This window comes from Glossina fuscipes, unplaced genomic scaffold (assembly GCF_014805625.2).
Source record: "Glossina fuscipes isolate IAEA_lab_2018 unplaced genomic scaffold, Yale_Gfus_2 0, whole genome shotgun sequence".
Lineage (NCBI taxonomy): Eukaryota > Metazoa > Arthropoda > Insecta > Diptera > Glossinidae > Glossina > Glossina fuscipes.
The window spans coordinates 33,264,764-33,289,886 of NW_023998414.1; the positions used below are offsets into that span (position 1 = coordinate 33,264,764).

Sequence of the window (25,123 nt, forward strand, 5' to 3'; positions counted from 1 at the left end):
ACCATTAGATCTGGAATACTTCTACAGATGCTAATGTACTCTTTTACTGTTAAGATGTAAGAAAAGTGCATTCGTTTAGCTGATCTAGTCAAGTTATTCTTGAGCTAAATGAGTTTATTTAAGCGAGAAGCGAAGATCGAGATGAAAGAGCGATTTTCAAATTCGTTAAAGATTGCTTCGAAGCTTCGACAAGCAAGTGCGTACGAAATTTTCCTTTTCCCGTATCCAGTTCACGAAGTTGGATAATAAAACAAGATGGCACCCCGTAAAGCTAAAGCTCAAAAGGAAGAGTGTCCAAGTGTCGTTAGGTCCTCAAGTGAGTGATGGTGAATACGTTTTCGGTGTTGCACATATTTATGCAAGTTTTAATGATACGTGTACGTGCATGTAACCGATTTGTTGGGCCGTGAAATCATAGCCCATGTCACTGGTGATGGCATGAAAGTGAAAGCCGTTCGTGATGACGCTTCTTCCCTGCTGTTGCTGAAAAATGTAAAATATTGCGGCTGTGTACTGCTTTACACATCAAATTGCGCGCTATAGATGGCAACCCCCCCCCCGTTCTGGAGTGCAGTCGTCAGTAGGAGCTCTAGCTCGTTCATCCATGAAAATTGGCCGCATTGAAGATGTTACACTTATTACGTCGGATTCAACTCACAGAAAGGATGGCCGTTATGGTCGCTATGGCCGTTTGTAAGCAATATGTTGTAATGTAAGATTGTCGGAATATGCAGCATTGGTTTCGTTTTTTCTAATCTTTTTTTTTTCTTTTTTAATAAGTTAACGTGAGTATACAGTTAGTTGCTCTTCCTTGCTGTTGTAAAGCAAATAAAACAACTAATTTTGCTTTTCATTTAATATATATAATTATTGTTATTATACCTTTTTTTTGTTTATATATAATTCAAATTTATTTATTTATTTATTAATTTTTTTTTTTTTTTTTTTAAAAAAATTTTTTAATATTTTTTGGGGGGTTTTTTTTTTTTTTTTTTTTTTTTTTTTTGTTTTTAATTTTTTTATTTAAGATTTTAAAACTATTTTAACTTAAAAAAAATTTCATCGCAAAATAAAAAAAAATATATATATATATATGGGAACATAATCTCTATGTATGACAAAACTACATAATGAACGAGTTCATATATATATATATATATATACATATATATAAGCTCTGTTCGTAAATATTAATGATATTTTTCTTTAAAACAAATAAAAATCGTAATAAAACAAGTTAAATTTGATTGATTTTCATATTTATATATAAAATGAGCGAGAAACATTATTTATATATAAAATAGAGAAATTAAAAAGAAAAGAAAAATAATAATAATAATAATAATAATAATAAAAACAAGCAAAAAAAGTTATAAACGCCCTATAGGCGAATTTTCGATACCCACCACCACCACTATTACATCCAGTTACAATATTTGTCAAGTTTGTTAGTACATATCGTGAAGACTGATTGAGATAACTATTGCTGCCTTGAGAGGAGGGATTTATTATAAATTTCTCTATCATCTTTCAGACTGATTGTCGATTATAGAGATTGTCCAGTTGGTTATCAAGGAAAATAAAAACAAAAATATTGAAACTTGCCTTATCTTAAGATAGCAAAGTTAAAGTGTAAGTACGTTTGTAAGCGATTAATGGTTTTATGAATTTAAATTAAACTTTTAAATTTAATAACAGTTAGACGGAAAACAGTTTCTACGGATAATGTTGAAATAAAAATTTCACACACTATGTTATCTACTCTGGTAACTTCTTTTGACGGTTAAGATAAGGAATTCCGAATGAGAATACTCTTATAGTTTGATGGTTGATATACATATATATACATACATGTGTATATATATAAAAATCATTGCATTTAAAAATATTTAATAATTTTTCTTTCTTTTCATTTTCTTTCCATTCCTTTCTTGTATAGAATTTTGTACATGTAATAATAATAATAATAATAATAATAATAATAATAGTAATAATAATAATAGTAATAATAGTAATAATAATAATATTATTATTATTATTTTTAAATTTTTTAAATTTTTTTTCATATTTTTTAATAATTTTTTTTTTTTTGTCTTCATAATATTTGATGAGAATACAATACAGATCTGGTTTGAAAGAGAGCTGCGATGATTTTACATATTAACGTCATCTTCAGTTAAGTAAAAATGTTGCATTTGCTAAATACTTATATATACGTATGTATCGCTTGTATTTGTGTATGTATAAATGTTTTTGTGTTGTATATATATATATATATATATATAAACATAATATATATATAAAAAAAATAAATAAATATATATATATATATATATAGATGTAGATATAATGTATATATATATATATATATATATATATAGATGTAGATATATGTATATATAAATATATATATGTACATATAAATGTGTGTATGCATGTTAGTCTACACCCGTGAAGACTTTATATGAATTTACTACATGTAAAGAACGATTATTATTATTATTTTTTTTTTTTTTTTTTTTTTTTTTTTTTGTTTCTTTTTAAAGATTTGAACATTTATTTATTAAATCTCTCCTTTTATATTATGTATAATATTTTATTTTTATTTATTTCCTAAAAGTTTAATTTTACAAATTTTGTTTTCTTTTTTTACATTTTACACATAAAACAAATGCTTTTATTTTTAAACATTTTTTACAAGTCTTAATGTTCATTTATTTTTTTTTATTTTATTTATTTTTTTTTTCTTTATTATAATTACTATTATTAATTTATGATATTTATCTTATAAGATGTTGTTTTTGTTTTCACTTTAAATTTCTCCGTTTCCTTTCCTTTGATATGGAAAACCTTTTAGAAAACATTAAACATTTTCAGAAAGTAATGGTGAAGATAAACACTTTATTCGTATAACGAGATAAACAAAGAGAAAGCAAAAAAAAGTTATAGTAAAAAAAAAAATGATGCCGTAATACTTCTTTAGTTGTGAATTTCAATTAATAATGTTTTTAATTATATAATTATATCATTTCTTCGTACTTTGTTACTAAAATTTCTCGATATACAGAGAGGGGGGGGAGGGGGAGAGAGAGAAAGACTGCCAGATATATGTAACGTTTTCTTCTTCTTCTGTTTTTTTTATTTTTTATTTCAGCTGCCTTTTAATAAACCATAGCACACTTTTTGCTTTGCAATATGATATAAGAAAGCAAATGAATCCCGTTAAGAGATCCTACGTTTTCTCTTCAGTGTAGAGTTAAACAGGATTTGCTGTTTGCTATACCCAGTGAAAGTTAAATTGTATTACAGTTGAAGAGTGAATTATAATTATTTTCTTGGCGGCTTGCAATAGAAGTAAGCCTTTACTACATATAATAGAAGGCCTCTTTAAAAACATTTCGAAAAATTATGCTTAGAATTAATTGGCATAATAATTAATTAATTTTTATTTGGGTTAAAAGAATAGCTTTCAAAGATTAAGGAATGGATCGTAATATCCCCTAACGCTCTAAAGCGTGAAACCATTAATTTCATATCTCATAAATGTTGAAAAATTTGTTCATAAAAAGCATTACAGCCTCGGATGGAGTGATTGAAATTTTCTGGAAATAGTTAAGAGTAACAACATTTTTTTAGGAAACCTTATAACAAGGGTTAGCGAAAATGTCTACATACTCTTAACTATTTGTCTGTGTGCTTTAACAATTTGCTGATAGATTCCTGTATTTTTGTTTTCTTTTTTTTCTTTGATCGCCACTTCCTATTCAAAGGCAAATATTTTGCAAGCGGTTACACGTGGTAGTCTCTGCGTCCATGTAGAATTGTAATTTCCTGCTATATCTTCGAATATATTCAATATGTTTCCACTAGCATTGACGGGAAAGAGTAGTAATAGATAAAAATGAAAGCAAAAGAAAGTAAAAGACTAAAGGAGTAATATATTTATTTTTTTTTTCGTTTTCTTAAAATCTTACTGAAAAAATGGTAAAAAGTAAAATAATAATAAGACATATAAACTTTACATAATTACGCGAAAGTGAAAGGACATTCATAGTTTCGCGTACATAAATCTACGAAGATGAACGTACACATTTATACGGATTGTTTTGATAAGTCGTGGCATTGGTATGTGCTGACAGTCATCAAAAGTGAAAAAAAATATAAAAAAGACAAGAGTTAATGCAACGTTTTTTCCTACAATCTTCCCTCCTTTCTGCATAATACTCCAAAAATATGTTATTACAGCCATCAGCGCGAATGGCAGACATATCGGGACTGCTGCTGTCTCGTCAATTCAACTCCGAAACTGCAAAGCCAATCATAAGAGATCACACAAAACATAGTTGATATTGTGTTGATCACTTATTAGACCTCGTCTGTCCGCTGCACCCTTTATAATTATGAAAGATGAACATGACACCTGACGACGAAAGCTGATAGAGAAAGTTAATCCTGCATGTTATCGATCAACTTTGAAATTAAGCCTAATCAACCTGCACGTACTCTTATAATTAATAAAAAAAAAAAAAACAAAAAACTAAACTACACACACCAATGCAAGAGCAATCGTTGCAAATTTTGCTCATACACTTATTAGATTTGCATAAAAACTCAGAATGAAACTCAAGGCTTTCTTCCCACAACTAATCAAAAAGTGTTCGAAGTGGTGCGTATTCAAGATGCGCTCCCAAGCGATCTCGTACTTGGCTTTCATAATACACTAAGGCTGCCAGACTTCATTGATACGTTAGAGGTTACGGGGTTAGAGGTTAACACCACTGCTACCGCCTGACTCTCGACAATTTTCTTTTTCTTTTTCTATGGACGAAAAAAGCGATAAAATAAGATAAGAACTATTCTCGAAAAGCACATTGAATTCGAACGGCTGAGTTTATGCCGTGATAAACTTTCTTTCCCATATTCGGGAAGAATCAAACGACCCATTAAATTAATGCAAAAATAAAATGACTGAAAGTGAAACATATTGAGTGTAGATAGGCTGGGCCGATTCCCATTTAAACACAAGATTTAGGCTATGGGTTTATATTTTGAATACTAAACTGCGTTGCTTGCAAAAGAGTCTGTAGATACGAATAAGAAGCGAAATATCAAACACTTTTCATTAATTCGATCCATTTGTGGTGCTTGCTGGTTGCATATATTTTAAAAGATTCATTTCACATACACTGAGACACGCTATTATGCCTTTTAATAGCAATAGATATTCGATAATCTTTAAAACGAGATAACATTTTTTCATAGCAAATCGAAATCTTGAAATCTTGTTATAAAATAATACCGACGCGCCAATGTTAGTTCATCTCTACAGCTGCCCTCTGTAAAAGCTGCTGACTTTATAAGATTTGAAAATTGAACAAAGGAAAATAGTAAAAACTTAAGTTGGCTGTGTTTTATCTCTTAATAGTTCTTTGCACTCTATACTACATGCGTGATTGGCGCGGACGTATGGAGGATCATTTTTTAAATCGATTTAAACTGTCCTTTCCGTTGCCTTCCGTTGTCTGATGCCTACCCAGGTTGCAATTTATGAGATATTTTAATGAAAGTGCGTAGTACACCGAAGTGCTTTTACCCAAAACCTATTGAAAATCGATTGAATGGAACCACTTTTGCTGTCACTACCGATATAACGTCTCATTTCGAAAAAGTTCATAGAAGAAAACAACTCGACAAAAATCATCAGCTGCAATCATCTAAGATGATGTGAGGAACTCGATTGCGATAAGGTCAGTCGCCTTTCCATACGAAAAATGGCCTTCGACGATAACTTTTCATAAAAGTTGATTGCACGAAATTTCCACATAGTAGATCGATTTATTGGCCTTCGCTCAATAGTATGTGTTGACATGGAAGCAAGGTATAAATTAATAATAATTTCATTGTTTAGAGTCTAGTTAACATTAGGGGATCTTCTTATAGCGGACTTTGCGATAAAATTCTTTTGCTTATGATCTCCTCCATAAGAGGGTAGAAGAGAGTCTTCTCTATCTTGAAAGGAGGTTTTAAACTGTGCCTTGTTGAGATCATGACCGCAAACTGCGTATACCTTTCTTAGCATATTTTCCACATTTGCAAAATTTAGAATTTATTTCAACATTTTGAGCGATTTGTGCGGCTTTTTGCAAACAAATAAAAAAAATAATTCACACTAGAGATGAATGTCAATTTTCATTTTTATTTATTTATTTATTTTTTTTTTGCATTAATTTAATGAGTCGTTTGATTCTTCCCGAATATGGGAAAGAAAGTTTATCACGGCATAAACTCAGCCGTTCGAATTCAATGTGCTTTTCGAGAATAGTTCTTATCTTATTTTATCGCTTTTTTCGTCCATAGAAAAAGAAAAAGAAAATTGTCGAGAGTCAGGCGGTAGCAGTGGTGTTAACCTCTAACCCCGTAACCTTTAACGTATCAATGAAGTCTGGCAGCCTTAGTGTATTATGAAAGCCAAGTACGAGATCGCTTGGGAGCGCATCTTGAATACGCACCACTTCGAACACTTTTTGATTAGTTGTGGGAAGAAAGCCTTGAGTTTCATTCTGAGTTTTTATGCAAATCTAATAAGTTTATGAGCAAAATTTGCAACGATTGCTCTTGCATTGGTGTGTGTAGTTTAGTTTTTTGTTTTTGTTTTTTTTTGTTTTTTTTTTATTAATTATAAGAGTACGTGCAGGTTGATTAGGCTTAATTTCAAAGTTGATCGATAACATGCAGGATTAACTTTCTCTATCAGCTTTCGTCGTCAGGTGTCATGTTCATCTATCATAATTATAAAGGGTGCAGCGGACAGACGAGGTCTAATAAGTGATCAACACAATATCAACTATGTTTTGTGTGATCTCTTATGATTGGCTTTACAGTTTTGGAGTTGAATTGACGAGACAGCAGCAGTCCCGATATGTCTGCCATTCGCGCTGACGGCTGTAATAACATATTTTTGGAGTATTATGGAGAAAGGAGGGAAGACTATCGGAAAAAACGTAGCAATGATTACAATGGTAATTTTTTTTTTTAACATTTAACACTACAACAATGTAATGAATGCCAATACAATGCACTCACACTTGTGTGTAATAATTATCACTCGTTTTTTCGTTGATCCTGGCTGCTAAAAATGGCTATGAATGGCAATAATACATATTTACAATGATTTCGTTCAATTAATAAATGGTTTCGTTTTAGTTTTTGCTTAACTTCTTTATTCTTTTTTTTTTTTTTTTTTTTTCTTGTTTTTATTTGTTTTCATTTTTGATGACTGTCAAGATATACAACACAACGACTTATCAAAATATTCACTGTAAATATGTAAGTTTATCTTCATTTGATTTATGTACACTGATTCACACTAATACATATGTATATACACGAAATTAGATTATTATGCCCTTTCATTTTTTTGCAGTTTGCAGTTTTTTTTTTTTTTTTTTTTTTTTTTTTTGAAATTAACCAAAAGTTTGCGATATGTTTTTTTTTTTTTTAACCTTTTTTTAGTATTTTGCTCTGTTGTTATCATTATATATATATATATATATATATTTGTCTTGTGAATGTTGTCATTTAAATGAAGTCGTTGTGAGTTCTTGAGCCAACGTAGAATTCTGAAGAATTAACTTCCGTTGACTTGCCGCCGCAATATTGCTTAAGCAGCTTCTACACCATATTCACGTATTTATCTTGAGGTGTCATGTATTCAGGCGAGAAGGCCTGAGCTGACATAGAGCTGGTGAACGAAGGACTTGGTGAGAGACCAAAATTTGAAGCAGCCGAATAACCCGAATGGCTCATGTTATAGTTGACTTGATTTTGATTGCTAAAGTATTCCGAATAATAGCTCGGCGCTTGAGCGTAATTATTGGGATATTGTTGATATTGATTATGCCAAAAATTCGTGTACGAATCATGATTAGACATATAGGCAGCCGAATGGGCTGAATGATGAGCCGATTGAGCTGATTGAGCGGCATGAGCAGCAGCGGCTGATTGCGGTGACATTGGTGTTATTGGAGGTGAGGGTGTGGTAATGCTTGAATTCGAGTCCATTGGTGTTATATTACCGCCAGGCTGAAGAAGGCGAGGATTGGTCGAAGCTGCAGTACCGTAAATGCTGTGATGACCAGTTGAGCCTATATCACCGCCAGATTCTTTTAGGGTGTCGTAAGAGGAAACTCTTAATGTATCAGCGCCTCCATTTCCTGGATAGCCACCAGTTATAATTTCTTTTTTGCATACAGTGTTAACGGGACTGACAGAGGTGGCAGGTGTCGGTAATAGCGGTGAAGAGTTTTGATGGGCCGCACCCGCTGCTGAATTTAAAGCGCTGACACTTGCCATTGCAGAGACCGCAGAGTTATTGGCCATGTGATGCCCATGAGAAACGGCTGAAGAAATTGAAGGTGTAACGTTAGAGTTAGAGGCAGACGAATTCAGGAAGGAACTGTGCTGTGATTTCATGGATTGAGCGGCCGCTACAACAGCGGCTGCAGCTGCCGAAGAACTTGTAGTTGCCGAATTATTATTTGTAGAGCCACTATTGTTATTTTTATTACTGTTAACACCACTGTTACCGCTTAACGACGAATGATGATTATTGGATTTGGAAGAATTGCTTGAACTGCTACCATTATTCGATGTGTTGCGTGATGAGGACGACGCACCCGATGTTGAGGCTGAACCGGAGCCAACTAGTTTTGAATTGTTAAGGCCGTTGGACTGTTGATGATTCTGTTGCTGGCGACACTTGGCTCTACGATTTTTAAACCATACCTGTAAGGAGCACCAAACAGATAACAAACAGCATTAATTTATATCTAGACTTGGACGTGTGTCTATATATGTGCACGCGTGTGCACGTATATAAGAGCGATATTAAATGAAAGTTAATGTAATGTTTGTTTATTTACATAAAACACACGCCCGCGCTCACCGCAAGCAACATTCTCACAGCAATTAAATTTGTTGGCATCATAAGTGTTATTATGTTTATTTTTGTTTATTTGTTTCCCGGCACCCTTCAGCCGAACTAAGGGCCAAAAAATTGTATATCATTTTGCTATGTTCGGCTTGCTGGCTGCTTGCCTGCCAGGCCTGCCTTTTTAGCAAGAAAATTGTATCAATGAATAAATTATAGTATTTTCCCAAACGAAGCACAAGTGTTAAAAGTCACGCGCCCAACTATATAAAGAATAAACATATAATAAAGTTATACAGTCAGCCTGGAGCATAATTTTTGTATCTGCGTTCATGTTATATGTACAGACAGGCAAACAGTTAGTTGTTTATTCAAGGCGCACAGTTGCAAATTGACTCGATTATGTTGTCAAATAGAAAAATAAACCTCCAACCATTCACTGAATCAGTTTTTCTTATCGTACAACAAGTGCGGAAAAGATATACCCTCCTCGATGGGCATTATCACAACTTGTGTGATATGCGTGAAAATGTATGTGTATTTGTATGTTTGTGTGTGCGTGTGTGTGTGTATGTGTGTGTCTGTATGAACGGGGTTAAGGGGAGGGGGAGGTTAAAAGGAAAAAAAAAAAAAAGAATGATGTGATGTGATGTGATGCGATATGATGGGGAATGAGGTTACGGCAACGGTTAACAATCCGCAAAGTGCTGACAAACGTACTCGAATATCAGCTAAAGGACATTGTTTCGATTTTCCAAATGTTATTTTAGTCGTATTCAAAAGCGCACTTTACACCAGAGCATGTTGTTATTAATGGTTTTGATGCTATGAAACTAACCAACCAAGCTAACCCCATCCCGCCCCGTAATATACTCGCCCCACTAACCATTCCAACACAATTACATTACACCCTATCTAAACGAATGAAATGATTTTGTTACCGCATTCAAAACGCCCTCATGTTGTTAGTTGCTCAACCAAGCGTTTCATTGAAATCGGAAAAATCATTATTCTGCTCAGCTCAACATAAGAAGGAAAATGTACACTTAAAGGGAGGAGAAAGCAATTTTATTTGAATTTTATATACGCACCCCGTGTGTTTGCATTCAGCAATATACACATACATACATACATACATATACACATACATATTTACACACTGTTTATATATGCACGCGTATGCGTGCCTGTTAGTGTGCTTGTGTGTGTGTGTGTGTGTGTGTGTGTGCTTTATATTCAACATCTCGTTTCACATGCAACGAGAAAAGAGCATTAACAAGGCGTATCTGATTTCATTATAGCGAAATAGGAAAAGATTTTATACAATTTTCTGCATTGTGTTTGAGTCCTTTCGCTTGTTTCCTTTCTTTAATTTTTTTTTGTTGTTGTTGTTCTTGTTGCTTTTTTTTCTCTCTAATTTGTTTTTTCTGTTGTTGTTGTTGTTGTTGCTATTTTATTATTATTATTATTTTATTTTTTATTTTTTTTTGCTTTTTCTGATTTCGTTCTCATTTTACTCGGCGTCTGTTTTGTCGCGATAAAGTTTGAATCGTTCGTCGTTTGTCTTTCTTTCCTTTTTTTTTTTGTTTGTTGTTTTGTTTGATGTCGTCTTCTGATGAAGAAATTTTAAAATTGGAATTAAATTTCAATTTTTGTTGGTTCGTTAGACTTGAAATCCGTGTATATATGTATGTTTGTGCCCTTGCATAAAATAAGAATTTGTAAATAAATCAATGTCTATTAATTTGAAGATTGCTTTGATATCATTTAATGAATCGGAAAATTTCGTTCATTTCCATGAGATTTTTCTCAATTTTAACAAACAATCATAAATGTATTAAAAACATAAAAACAAAAGTTACATACATGCGCTTTTACTAATTACTAAATAGAATGCATTTAAAATTAAAACGTATTCTGAACGTAAATAATAATTTTCTTCACATATCTCATCAGTTTCAATTAAACTCATTTTCCGAGCTTCTTCTTTACGATGCCGACCGAAAAAAAAAAACGAACTTCGAACTGCGGGTATTGCGTGTAACGTTCGTTGGATGTATGTCGAAAAGGTATTCTTATCGGTACTCTTCTAACTTAATAGGATGGGATGATCCATAACCGTCGTTATAGTCAATTTACATATGTGTAGGCAACAAAAGCAATTTTCGTTGGATTTTCTTATGCTTATTGTTTAATTATTTAAACACTTTTTTTTTTTTTTTTATTTTTCTTTTAAAGCCGACTCCAGGAATACCCCCTATTCGTGTAATGTGCTGCTCGTCGGAAAGATGTGAGGAAAAAGACAGAGGGAGAAACGGACGCAGAGTGTGTGACCAACCGGCAAGTGTTATTACTTTACCGACTGAACACTCGCCTGATCAACGATCAAACTAAACTCTATTGCATTGAAATTTGAACTGGGCGGGGCATAGTCTTGACAGTTCTTGTAGTTCTCACCTATACGGTTGCCCTTTGCACCACCCTATGCCGACTGTGGATCGACATTGAATTTCTTATATCACCTCTGTCGACATAATATACTATAAACTTATGAAAGCAGAACGTTAAACAATAAAAACCACTCTCTTCGAATTTTTCAAAACACTTCTCACTTAAGCGACTAATTTTTCTTTCATAGTAATTTTATTTCCTTTAGATATGTGGCTTAAAGGAACTCAATAAAGACCTTTTTTGACACGATCCGACAAAAAATCTTGACATATAGAAAGTGAGATGTTCTAAAATATCTCTATTTTTATTACTTTCCCGTAGTGAGTTGAAAGGAAATCAATCAACTAAGATCTGTTTTTTGTGTAAAAAATTGAAACTTTAGTTTCTCTTTATTGAGAAAAGTTTTTTTGTTTTGTAATGTGTGTGTGTAGCCGCTAAGAAGCCTTATTCAAATTGTAGATATTGCATTTCCAGCTTATTATCGATTTCTTTAAATTTTCTTTATGTTGTGGCAGTGCAGTGTGAAAATCCTTTATATTAGTAGAAGCCTACTCTTGGGCGCGATTTAAAACAAGACAATAATGAACGAAGAAACGAAGCTTGAACATGCAAAAAATAAATTAATTCCACATGCACACACACACACACACATACACAACAGGAAATGAACTATATTCAAGCTGAGGAGACCTCTTCCTTATCAAAGTGATGAAGAATGCATTAACATTAATGAAAAATCTCTGGAAAATAATTATGAAAAATGAAAAGTTGTGAATAGCATGCAGTTGTCAAAACAAATAAGATAATCATTATGGGCTACAGGACCTTATATCTAAAAAATTGCAATCTAGAAGTTGCACATAAGAAAACATTGACAGAAAAGCTTCGAATGATTCGGAATCACTTTTTGAATCGATCGTCATAATAAAAGGTGAATGTATCTCGAGACCACATAAGCTTCCCATATCCTTCTTCAGGGTGTAGAATGTGAAAACTAAATGTTGTACAATCATGTCACGTTGTATATAAATGTCACATAGCAGTGTATACGCGTGCACATGCATAGTAAGCTGAATGACTGCAATGTACGATTCCCGTTCAAAAAAGAGATCTGAAGCAAAAATAGATATGTTCAGATTTTTGAAATGTCTTAACCCTTTGCAGTCCAATGTTTTTCAATTTGTTTTCTATCTACCTCGAGCTTGTCAGTTAATAATTTAAAGTAATTAGTATTTAACGGGATAGAAGTTCAAAAGCTTAAAGGCCATTAGAAGCGATCAGGAAAATCTCACTTTGGTATGCTATCACAACATTGCGTATCATCGCTCGTACATGGAAGATCAGGCAACTTTTTGCTGTTAAAATTGTCCCATTATGTATATGAATCCATCCATGTCGAATGAATAATATTTACTTTGTGATATATCGGTCGGGGAATCAATAATCGTTAACAGTTAGCTCTAGAAGTGAACGAAGTGAGTTTATCGATTAACCCTCAGTCTGGTTTCAGTGTTTTAGCACGAAAGTCCCGCAAAGGTAACGCGGATTTTAGCAAGAGTGTGCGACCGGCCATTAAGTTCGCGAAGAAATCGAAAACGAGATTATTCCAGAATCCAGAATTTCGCCCTTTTATAGGCGCAAGGCCTATATATATATATATATATATGTGCATATATATATCCATATATTTATTCATTGTATTCATTCTTTTTAATTGTCTGGTGACTGACTGTATGGGGATTGTTCATAAGTACTTTGTTTTATTACTGAACTCGGCTTTTTTTCTCTCTTTTTTTGTTATTATGAGAAATTTAAGAGAACTTGAAAATTTTTTTTTGATACTTGCATACGATTATTGTTCACATACATTGAAAAATTAAGATATTACCAACAATTACGTTTAATAGATTAAAGTTCCCAATAATAAATCTGAAAAGTAAATAAAAGTTTTGACGGCAAAGAATTGCTGCTGGTTAGTTGTTTGCTAAAGAAGATAACAGCATCATATGTTTTTCTGACTTTGTTTGGTATATGCAGACATTAGAGAAGCCATAAAATTGTAAAATACAAATGTGACAAGAACAGTAGCAGCGACAGCACGAAAAAGTAAATAAATTCCACATATGCATAGAGGTTTTTAACGTAGCGTAGAGAAATGAAATGAAATGAAATCATTTCATTTAACCCTCAACAGACGCAACAATAACAACAACGCAATATAAAGGACATACATTATGTCTATATGTATGTGTATGTGTGTGTGTGTGTGTGTGTGTGTTTATAAGAGCGCGTGAATACACATATATAATATGTATGTGAGTGCTTTTAGACATATGCATGAGTATTAATGACCCTAAATTTCCTTTTGTTTACTGTAAAAAGAAATGACAAATTTCCCGTTAAAACAACAAATCGCAACCGAATTTACAACTTAACAATGCGACAATGGAAGGACAATTGCATGAATTGTGTAAAAATATATGCTGCTGTTGTTGTGGTTGTTGTTGTTGTTGTTGTTAAATATTCACTATTTTATATTTTGCCAAAAGAGATTTTACAACTTTACTTAAAACAAACAATAATTTCTGTTTATTTAGGATATTTGCTTACTTAGGTACTTACTTACTTACTTACTTACTTACTTATTTAGTTACTTACATACATACTTACTCTGAATCGAGTAATAATGATAATGTTTCAGTGTCAGTTTCAGTCTGAGTTAGTAAAGAAAAGATCAACTGTAAAATGCAAAATGTTTGTTATATTCAATCCCTTAAGCAGTAGCATCAATATGTATGCCTGCGGTCTGTTTGCCTAAGATTTGTGAGATTTTTGTCGTTCGGAAAGACGATCTTGAAAATTGAGATGTCACTTTATCACTAATAATATATCAACAATAGAAAAACTATATAATGACAACAACAATAATAACAATAATAATAATAATAATAATAATAATAATACAAACAGATTACAACAATGTGTTGTATGATAATTGTTAGTCGTAAACCTTGATCGGTGATCATGTCATTTTGGGATGACATGCGAGGCAGCCAACCATGCTAGTTGGAAAAACAAACAACATGAGCATGATAATGATTTTAACAAATACAGCCGCCTATATGACGATATAGAAATGCACGGATATAAACGCACGCACGCACGCACGCACGAACGCACGAACGCACGAACGCACGCAGGCAGGCAGGCATACATTGCTTTACAATTTTCAGTTATTGTCACATGTAACTGCCAGGATTTGCAGGATTTATTATTAGAAAATTGCAGTTGCAATCTTGCAGTCATTTTTTTTGTCATTTTGCTGAAACTCATGTTTAATGTTGTTTTCGTAATTTAAGGACGTGACACTGAATATATGAATTGGTTTTTTTTTTTATTTTTCGGTTTTCTTTTTTCTTTTTTTTGTGCAACCAAAGCACATACAGAAGTAGAAGTTTTTATTTTGCATTCCTTTTTACATCATTTTTAAAGCCAATGCAACTAAAAAAGAAAAAAAACAACTGAACGTGTTGCTTGTCTGAGTAGAGAAGCCCTTGTAGGTAAATGGTCACCCGCCTAGAAAAAAGAAAATCATGTGAAAAATGACACGTAGTCATGTATATATGCGTTTGCTTTCATACGTGTTCTACGTAGCGTACGAGGCCTAAATTGGAATAAAAATAAATAAAAAAAAAAAATAAAAAAAAAAGTCTTAAAAAAATTGACCAAACATGCAAACGTACGTTTGTGCATATGTTTTTCTTTATTTTCTTCTTTCTTCTATCTGCTTTTTTTTTATTTTCATTTTTTTTTTATTCAGTTAATGTGTCTGTCCGTCATGTCATTCGTATTGTTTTCTTTGACTTGTGTCTGGTACTGGTACGCTTTCCTATGGTATCCTCGGCATCAGCACTTTACATTTGCGCTCATGTGTCGTTGCGTTGTTTTTGCTTTTTTTTTTTTTATGTCTATGCGACATGCATTAAAAAGTAAGATATATAAAGGAAAGGCAAAAAAAAAAAAAAAAAAAAAAAAAAAAGAAAACTATTAAATTTCAGTAATACACGGAACTATCGTTTTTCCAAATGTCCACCAAGCATAGACTTGTGCTAGTCTTACAATGTTTTGTTGTATATTGATTTTATATTGTCATTATTGTTGTAAATGTATTTTTGAGGTCGTTTGCTAATTTCTACAAAGTTTAATGAACCACCTGCCGGACAAGCTAAAGCCATTCAAACTACACGTAACGCAATTAATGATTTTAATTCAATTTTTATTACGAATAATGTGTTAAATTTACAACTATGTGTCGGTTCGTTTGCTTATTTATTTATTTTTTTTTTTCTTTTTCATTATTTTTATCTTTTTTGTCTCTTACCGGGCACTCATGTTCTTAATGGATCGATACTATTCAAGTCTCAAGTCATGCTGATCGCGATCAGCGAAACTATGCGTTTGACTTTTCGAAGCTATCATTATTTTGCTATTATCGCGAGAACAATATCGTAGCAGTAGTTATAAGTTGCATAAGCAATCAATTATCTGCTAATCGGTATGACGATTACCAACGCGACAGTATTTAGCTTTTAAAATTGCAAATTATTCCTAATAATAAATCTTTTTTTTTTTTTTTATTTTTTTTTTTTGTTCTTCTAAGGTTTCTAGGTCTTCGCAATTGCGGGGGTGTGCTGTAGGTGTATTCATATAGATAGAGATATACGCGCGGTATGAATTTTTGGCTAGACGTTGACAATTCCCTGCAAAGGTCGAAGGACGAATAGACGGATGCACATATCTGCAAGTGAATTTGAATTTTACGAAATTTTATCGTAATTTAAGTGGAATGACACGTCTAGTGTAACCCCTATCGACGGTGGTGTGTAAAGAAATTTTTGACATAATATTAATTTTTTTATTAAAAATTTAAATTTGAGAAAATTTAAAAAAAAAAAAAAAAAACCCTACCAAAACCTCTCGATAGTACTTTTACTTTTATATAATACTCGATATGATTGGCTTGACCGTACATAAAAACTAGTAAGAGGTCTTGTACTTTGGATATCAATTTACGATAATAAAGATCTTTGCATCCTCTCTCTCTCTCTCTCTCTCTTTCTCTCTCTCTCTCTCTCTCTCTCTATTGATATATAGTGTTTTCTTTTATAAAGCACAAGAAGTTGCTTGTGATCAAAATATCGGCTGAATGCAAGTTTTTCGCACTCATTCCCTTTTCCATGTCGCAACTAGTCGCCGACGTTTGACGTCCGCGCCTCTCGCAAGAATTTCAAAGGATTTTTGTTTAGAAAGTAAATGATCAGGTAAACGGACAAGCACATACTACTATTGCGATATAGAAAGGCATTCGCCCGTTGCCTGTCAAGTTCGTGTTTAAGTAATTTTACAACTTGGAGGGCAATCAAAAGCAAAAATTGCTTTAGAAATGAATAGACGATGGGTGTAAAAGATAACATGAACTGTGGTGACGCATTGACAATAACAAAATGAAGAGATTCAGGTTCCGATACGATAATAGATTTACGACGTATTAATATCATTGTGCCATTGTGGCTACACGACTGACTGAACAATAGCAGTGTAAGGTATTCTGATGCCGCCCATTGACTTGCAGAGAATGAAGATAAGCCAATACGGACTGTAGGGATAGTTGCATTGAATTAGAAATTATAAGGGAATAACCGAAACTAATAAGGTAGAGATAAACACTAACAACTGTCCTGCTGTCCAACTGATTAGTAAGTCCACCCGTAAGAAGTAAATATGAAAATATGACTGAAAAATGCAATGAAGAAGAGTTACTCTTGAAAGTATTAAGAAAAGTATTTTCCTTGTCTTTTTTTTGTTTTTTTCAAATTTTATTAATTTACCGCAAAGAAAATACCAAAAAGCTCATTGACGCTAGAACTACCGCGCACCGCGTTTCGCTCGCTTTTACGTTTTGATCTTTAAAGAAATTGTTACGTAATAGGTGTGTAATTTGTTTCTAAATTTTATTTACTTGAGAGCAAGAGAGAGAGAGAGAGAGAGAGAGAGAGAGTAACTTTTGAATATTTACAATCGGTTTTCTTAAACCGATTCTAGTTTTCTTAAACCGATTCTAGTTTTCGATACGCCGATGACAAACATGATTTGTGCCTATCAAAAGGCCTCATTTTGATCCCCTTTATCACAGTTACAACTATAAAGACAGGAAGGTAAACTTTGGCACAAACGTTCCTGGATCGATTACGAATCGAAGGCTAAAAATTGCTTGCAATATAGACGAAATTGGCGCAACCGTCGGGAAAACCAGGTTTTTCTTTTTTTCACAATATTTTCTTCGTTAACTTTCGATTTCGCGAACATATTTCCGAAAACTTGCGAACCCAGTTTCAAAATAGTTTCGATCTACATACGTCCGCAAGTAACGACAGCACATTTTAATTCAAATTTATATTCAATTTCTCTAACGCACACTGGCACGTTTTTCACACAATTATTACAATTTTTTAATCTTGAGTCTCGAATCGATCAAGGGGCAATGTTTCTGTCAAATTTTAACCTCCCTATCTTCACTTTTGTAACGGCGAAAATTCAACGAAAAGGAATAGAATCAAAATGATTCGTTTTGGTTGAAATGGATTCAAGCAAAACGTCTATGGTTTTAGCTTAATTTCCGCGTACCATTTGCTTTTTTCCTTTCCTTAGTTAACTTAATCTTTAGTTTGGCTGATTTCTAAAAATCGATCGAGATTCCTTGACCATGAGTGGAATAAGAAAACAAAAAGAGAAAGCATTAACTTCAGTTTGTATCCAGACTTTGAAGCAAGACTTCTCGTTTAGGTTAAGCAAAACTAAGTGCGTGACGGATAGAAAGAAGAGAAGATCGTTCTATCGGCTGACAAGTTCTCGGCAAAAATATTTCATTTTTGATGTTAAAAATGCACCTCGCACAGGTAGGCCGGTCGTCGAAAATGTCGATAAAATCGGAGAAATGATCGAAGTTGACCGGCATGTTAGCAGTCGTAACATCGCCCAGGAGCTAAAAATCGATAAACATAAAACAGTTTTAAACCATTTACATAAAGCTGGATTCAAAAAGAAGCTCGATGTTTGGGTGCCACACCAATTAACAGAAAAAAACATGATGGATCGAATTTCCATCTGCGAAGCTTTGGCCAAACGGAATGAGATAGACCCATTTCTTAAACGGATGGTGACTGGAGATGAGAAATGGATCACATACGATAACCCTGTGCGAAAACGATCGTGGTCAAAGAGCGGTGAAGCACCTCAAACGACCAGGAAGGTTTTGCTATGCATTTGGTGGGACTGGAAGGGGATTATTTATTATGAGTTGCTTCCGTATGGCCAAACGCTAAATTCTGATCTCTACTGTCGAACAACTGGACCGTTTGAAGATAGCGATTGACCAGAAACGGCCAGAATTGGCCAACAGGAGAGGTGTCGTGTTCCGCCAGGACAACGCTAGGCCACACACATCTACAGTGACTCGCCAGAAACTTCGGGAGCTTGGTTGGGAAGTTTTAATGCATCCGCCATACAGTCCGGACTTGGCACCAAGCGATTATCATCTTTTTCTTGCATTGCAAAATTTCTTTAATGATAAAAGATTGGAATCTAGGGAGGATTGTGAAAATCGACTACTAGAGTTTTTTGCAAATAGAGACCAGGACTTCTATGAGAGAGGCATTTTGAAGTTACCTTTAAAATGGCAACAAATCGTACAACAAAACGGTGCATATTTGCCCCAAATCGGACAATCCGAAGCATGTTAAATAAAGTCCTGAAGTTCATATAAAAATAATGGATTTCTTTTTCCCCAAACTAATATATATCTCTATCTTGCGTACATCTTGTCCATCTTTCACGTAAGGCATTATGGAAAGACTGTCATTGTCTATTGTATCGATTAAACTAAGTAAGTAAGCGCCGTCGCGGTTTCCTATTTCAACCTAATCTATTTTTGCTAAGAGTTCATCTTAAGAAAGACAAAAAACATGAGCTAGCATTAAAGTATCGCGTGCCGTCGCAAGTGAGTGAAATAGTTTGAGATAAATAAATAAATAAGTAAAATGTATTTACTCAAGCACAATAACAGTACACGAGATGCAAGTAGTGATAGTGAAGTGGGGCTTGGTATATGGATGGGGGGTGGGACCGTTCGACAATTTAATTGATTATGCAAGAGCTTTCAAGAGCGAAAGGTTTTATTGATCAATTTGCAAATTATTTCAATATCTTCAACAAACGTTTCAGGCAAGACGATCTACCAAAACGCATAGATGCAAAAAAAAAAAAACAATGAATTATTTTGCATTTGAGATTCGGTGAAGAAAAATCAAATTTTGAAATAATTCATTTATCAACTTTTCACGAAGAAGAAGAACTTGCTTCACTGTAATCTCGAATTGCGTGAAAGAGGTTCAAACCATTTAAACTGACTAAGCAGACTTTGAAACAGATTATCTTACTAAAGTTTATAGGAAAAAAAAAAAAAATAAAAAAAAAAAAATAAATATAGGAAAACAAATGTCGAAAAATAAAATTTTAAATAAATTTATCACATTCCATATATATTTTTCATTCTGATTTTATTACTAAATCGATTAGACTTCAAATGTACTTAAATTACTTTCCTCGCACTACTACACACATTTTTTCTATAATTAATTTATTTCAATTAACGCATTAGACTGTTCTGTGTTCTGTGTTCCGTGTTCTGTTCTATTCTTTTCTAACATTAAGAAATATTTGACGTAGGCTTTTTAGGTCTTCCTATGATCGACTCCGTGGACAACTAACCGTATATATACGAAGCAAATCAACAACAAACAAATCAACAAATAAACAAACAAACAAACAAACAAGCAAACAAACCAACCAACCAAACAATCCACCAAACGACCAACCAACCAACCAACCAATCAACCAACCAACCAACCAATACAAATAACGGTCGCATGTTCTTGCACAGCAATAATTTTCCATGGCTTATCTGAACCAAAACAGAACAAACATTTACGCCCTAATGCTACTACTACTCCTGTACACGGGCAATACCATATGCACATATATATTTATTTATATATAGCAATTTATTAGGTTGACGGCAATGCCAACAACTAAATATGGAGAGTGTTGATACAAATGGTTGGCGATGATGACGACCGTAATATACATTTGCCAACCTACTGCATTATGAATATACATGATTAGTAAATGAAAGGGAGTCATAGTCTTAGATGCTATTTACGTGCGTAAATTGTAATTATATATGCGTGTCCATGTACGTATACGTGTACGTGTACGTGCACGTGTACTTGTGATCATGTGTGTTTGCATTTTCTAGCAAAGCATAACGAAATCATAAATCAAATCTTTATTATTCATGTTGAAAATTTTACGAAACATTTTCGTTCGTCGACATCCATCCCCATATATATATATATATATATATATATATATATATATATATATATATACAAACACCTTTGCGCCTGCATGCAGACAGCTCGAGAGGAATACATAAAATGCTATCTTAGCATATTCAAGTGATAATTTGGAATTTTACAGATTGGCTTTGACGGAATTTTTCTTTTTTCCTTCTTTTCTTGTTGTATTTTTCAAGCATCAACTAGAAGGGGTGATAATGACTGCAGTTGCAAAGGAAAAAAAAAAAAAAAACTAGTTTTATGCAGATTGTGTTATTTAAAATTTAGTGTTCTTTCTTTCGTGTGCTTGTGTTTGTTTTATACATTTTATGCATTCATTTCAATTCTACATATTAAACATAGATGCATACATTCGAATTATGCTTTACACCCTATATGCCTTATGAACTCTTTCCGATTCTCATGCAAATGGTGACAATTGCCAAAGTTAGGTTCTAACATTATATATAAAGCGTACAATTGTTAGAAATATTGACCGAAATGATATTAATGGTGGTTGCTATTATTGTTGCTATTGCCGTTGCTTTCATTATTGTCCCCGTTAATATTGTAGCGGTGATGACGGTGTTGGTGATGATGATGGTGATGGTGATGGTGGTGGTGGTGGTGGTGGGATGAAGTTAGCGATCATACGCCATCCTTATACATATAATCTACATGTGTGTCAATAATGCGTAAACAACATTTATTTTATACTTTTAATACTTCTGTTCGATTCTCCCTCACTCCCGTACAGATTGGAACTTGCACAGCTGTTGTATTGTTTGAATATTCTCAGCTAAGGATTAATTCTTTGCAACATTGTGAAAGCAATTTTAAAGCATTTTCCAACACAACGAAGAACACAATCATAATAAATATTTGATAATATTACTTTTAATTCACGTATTGACGCCCAGTTTGATCGTTTGTAAAGAACACAATTTCAATTTGCTTGGCTTTGTGAACATAGAAAAAACAAAAAAAAAAAAAATATATATATATATAGAAGAAAACACGACAACTAATAACAATCTTTTGTGTGTGTGTGTGTGTGTGTGTCTTCAAATCAACAACATCTCTCTCTCTCTCTCTCTCTTTTATTCTTTATTTCTCTTGCTAAGTTAATCGGCAATAGCTATTGAATGTTAAATGAATTCAAGTGAAAGTTTTGAAATGGAATTAACTTAATTTTATGTTATGTTGTTAAGTCTGCTAAAGAATAAGTTTTTCCTTTGAAAACGAAATTCTAAACTAATGTTTTCTTCTTTTTTTTCTTTCTTTAAATCAGAAATTTATTTACTATACATATATATGTATATATATATATATATATGTGTATAATTCATAAGTAAGGAAACGTTTGTGGCTCGGAAAACAAGTGTAGATTGAAAAAATTTTTAAGAAGATTTTTAAGGAGGACGTTTGATTATCTTATGATATGTATGAAAATAGATACATAATGTATGAATATAAGTATATAATATACATAATTATGTAATTATTTAACTTATAATATATATATATATATATATATATATATATTTGCGGACTAGATTAATTTGTTCAATCTGCACTTGTTTCACTCCTTATCGATAGAAAAGATTAGAAGCAAGTGCCCCTTCATAATTGAAACATTTATTGGCAATTCGATGCGAAATACACGAATTCATGGCCACCTTGAGATACTGAGGGAATTTATGCACTTGCCAGTCCAGCCAGTCAAGCGTTTTTGAGACAATTGCCGATGCAAAAGTTGAGCTTGAAATCGGAGAGAACTTGCAATAAAGATTCCGTGTTTGAATACAAAATTTACACTCTTCGTTCATAAATTGTTGTTGAAAACAAATTTGAAAAAAAAAAAATCGAAAGAAATCTATACGATATTAACCAAAGTAAAAATTATTTTATTTATTTATTTATTTTTTTTTCTTTGCTTGTATTGGGAAATGAGCAAACTGTTCGAATGGGAAAGTCTGCTACTTTTGCAGGTCAAATTCTGGAAAAGTTGATTATATTGAAAATTCAAAATTATCGAAGCAAACCTAGAAGACTATCAATCATTGATATTACTCTTCCCTTAACCCTCATCCAATTCCAGCATTATATCCAATAAATAATCACAAAAATAAGATCAAAACATTTTCGGGAATTCGTCTTGGCTCATTGGCGATTGATCGCTCAGAAATCTTCTTGTCCAATCTACAATTGTAGATAAATTCTGTCTGTCTAAGGTTTTCCTTTCCTCTATTGGAAGAATTGTCGTTACTTTAATTATTACTTATATTAATTACTTAAGTTCAACTTTAAATTTGTTTATAGAATGGATTATTCAAGATAGGTTAATAAAATGCGTTCAATAATATTACTATGAATTAACTGAGCAAGAATTATCTCATTAACCCTTAAATGCGCATTGTTGCCAATTGTCTATATTCCCGTTTGATATTCAACTTAAAATTAAGTTTATTTTTTTTTGTTGCTTAAAATTATTTTGAAAATTAAGTAGAACTGAAATGTAGACAATTGGCAACAATACGCATTTAAGTGTTAAGAATGGTTTCTCAAAAAAAAAAAAAAAAAAAAAAAAAAAAAAGAAAAAAAAAACAAACGGGACATGAGAGCCCCTTAATTCAAACACAGCAAGTCGGAAGCGACGGTTCCTATACGCGAATCTATTTGCTTGGCTGGCATCAAATTGAAAAACATGCAAATGCAAACAACTAACGATAGGTAGATACGGTTCAGTCGACTCAAGTAAAGAAACCCATCTATAGTTTACCTTAACCTTATTTCTAAATACCAAAAAGCCATTTGAATAAGTATTAGCCAGGGTTGCAATTTTAGCACGGTAATCGATGGTCAGTATTCTTTTTTCTTTTTGCGACATTTTAGCTTTCTATTCTACTTAATATTTCAAATATGAATTTTGATTATGTCAAATATCGCAGATCTTTACTCATTGTCGGCCTGCTTATCGAATTTTTAACGAGAACTTGATTGCTTTACTTATTGTGTCAGGGAAAGATGAACGTGATTACGATAAATGGTTTTACGGTGAAAATCATTCTCTCTCTCTTTTTTTTTAATATGATGTAGGGCTTGTAATACTCATCACTTTCACATCCATTTTCGGTTCTTAGATCAATGTGATTTACTACGCAAGTAAATTGATATTGTGGCGAAGACTCCACGCGACTTTAAAATCATATTTTTAAGGCTTGAGACGTCAAAAGAAATTCAAATCGATGGTGACTCTATAAAACGTATCTATATATATATATGTATATATGTATATATATATATATATATATATATATGACAAGTATTTACTTGCATTCTATTTTCATTGATTTATTGCGATTAACTATTAAGTTTCTCATTTTCGTTAAAATATATATTTTATTACATATTTTATGTAAATTTCAGGGTACGTGAGAACAAATTGAATGTAGTAAGTAATATAGAAATTTTGAAAAAAATTAAAAATTAATTAAAAATTTCACTTACCTGGACACGAGATTCGGGTAAATTAATTTTACATGCCACCTCCTCGCGCATAAATATGTCGGGATAACGTGTTTTACCAAATAAGCCCTCCAGTACGTCCAGCTGATTTCGTGTGAATGTCGTACGTTCACGTCTTTGCTTACGAGCTGCACCTGCGCCATGAAATGAAATCAATAAATACGCGTCAAACCCGTTTTCAATAAACTGTTCTAACAATGTGGTGAAATTGATCTACGCAAAAAGTCAACAAATATTAATTTAATACCGCGTTAAAAAAAAAAAAAAACAAAAAAAAAAATGTCCAAAAAAAAAATTAAAAAAAAAAAAAACAAAAAAAAAAAAAATATTAAATAAAAAAGAAAGGACACACTATCCTTGCATATAACAAAAAAGATGGCGGCAACTTAGCCAGCCAGCCAGTAGTCAATAAAAGAACAGGAATCACATATCAATGAAGGTTTTGTTGTATTTAATGTGAAATTTTCTAACGCTTTATGTTTATATCTTATGTTCATATACGCGGAGGGTATGTTTGATTTTGTTCTTGTTTTCTTTTTTATAAATTTAGCTTTCTATTCAGGTTGTTTAAAAAAAAAAAAAATAAAAAAAAATAAAAAAATAATAATTGTCAACGTTGACTATCAGTTTCTCCTTTTTCTGTTTTATTCCAACCCTATTAACTACCTATCCATATATTTATTTATATAGTATTATGCTGCCGAGCTAAGGTTGCTTGCTTTCTGTTTCCTGTATCATTTGATTTTATTTTTTTTTTTTT

The 25,123-nt window shown here is 32.6% G+C and overlaps 1 protein-coding gene and 1 pseudogene across 4 annotated transcripts in view; one reads left to right on the forward strand and one right to left on the reverse strand.

Annotated features, from left to right (window-relative positions):
• The first annotated feature begins 255 nt into the window (after positions 1-255).
• LOC119642525 lies at positions 256-697 on the forward strand (annotated as a pseudogene).
• Positions 698-7,510: 6,813 nt separating this feature from the next.
• Positions 7,511-25,123, reverse strand: part of LOC119636070 (homeotic protein ocelliless) — a 46,253-nt gene continuing 28,640 nt past the window's right edge. For all 4 annotated transcript variants that reach the window (XM_038031193.1, XM_038031165.1, XM_038031184.1 and 1 more), the window contains exons 3-4: positions 24,346-24,497; positions 7,511-8,784 (exon numbers count right to left, since the gene is read on the reverse strand). In XM_038031193.1, the coding sequence (XP_037887121.1) occupies positions 7,672-8,784; positions 24,346-24,497 (1,265 nt within the window). In that variant the 3' untranslated portion in view covers positions 7,511-7,671. The remainder of the gene's footprint in view (positions 8,785-24,345; positions 24,498-25,123) is intronic.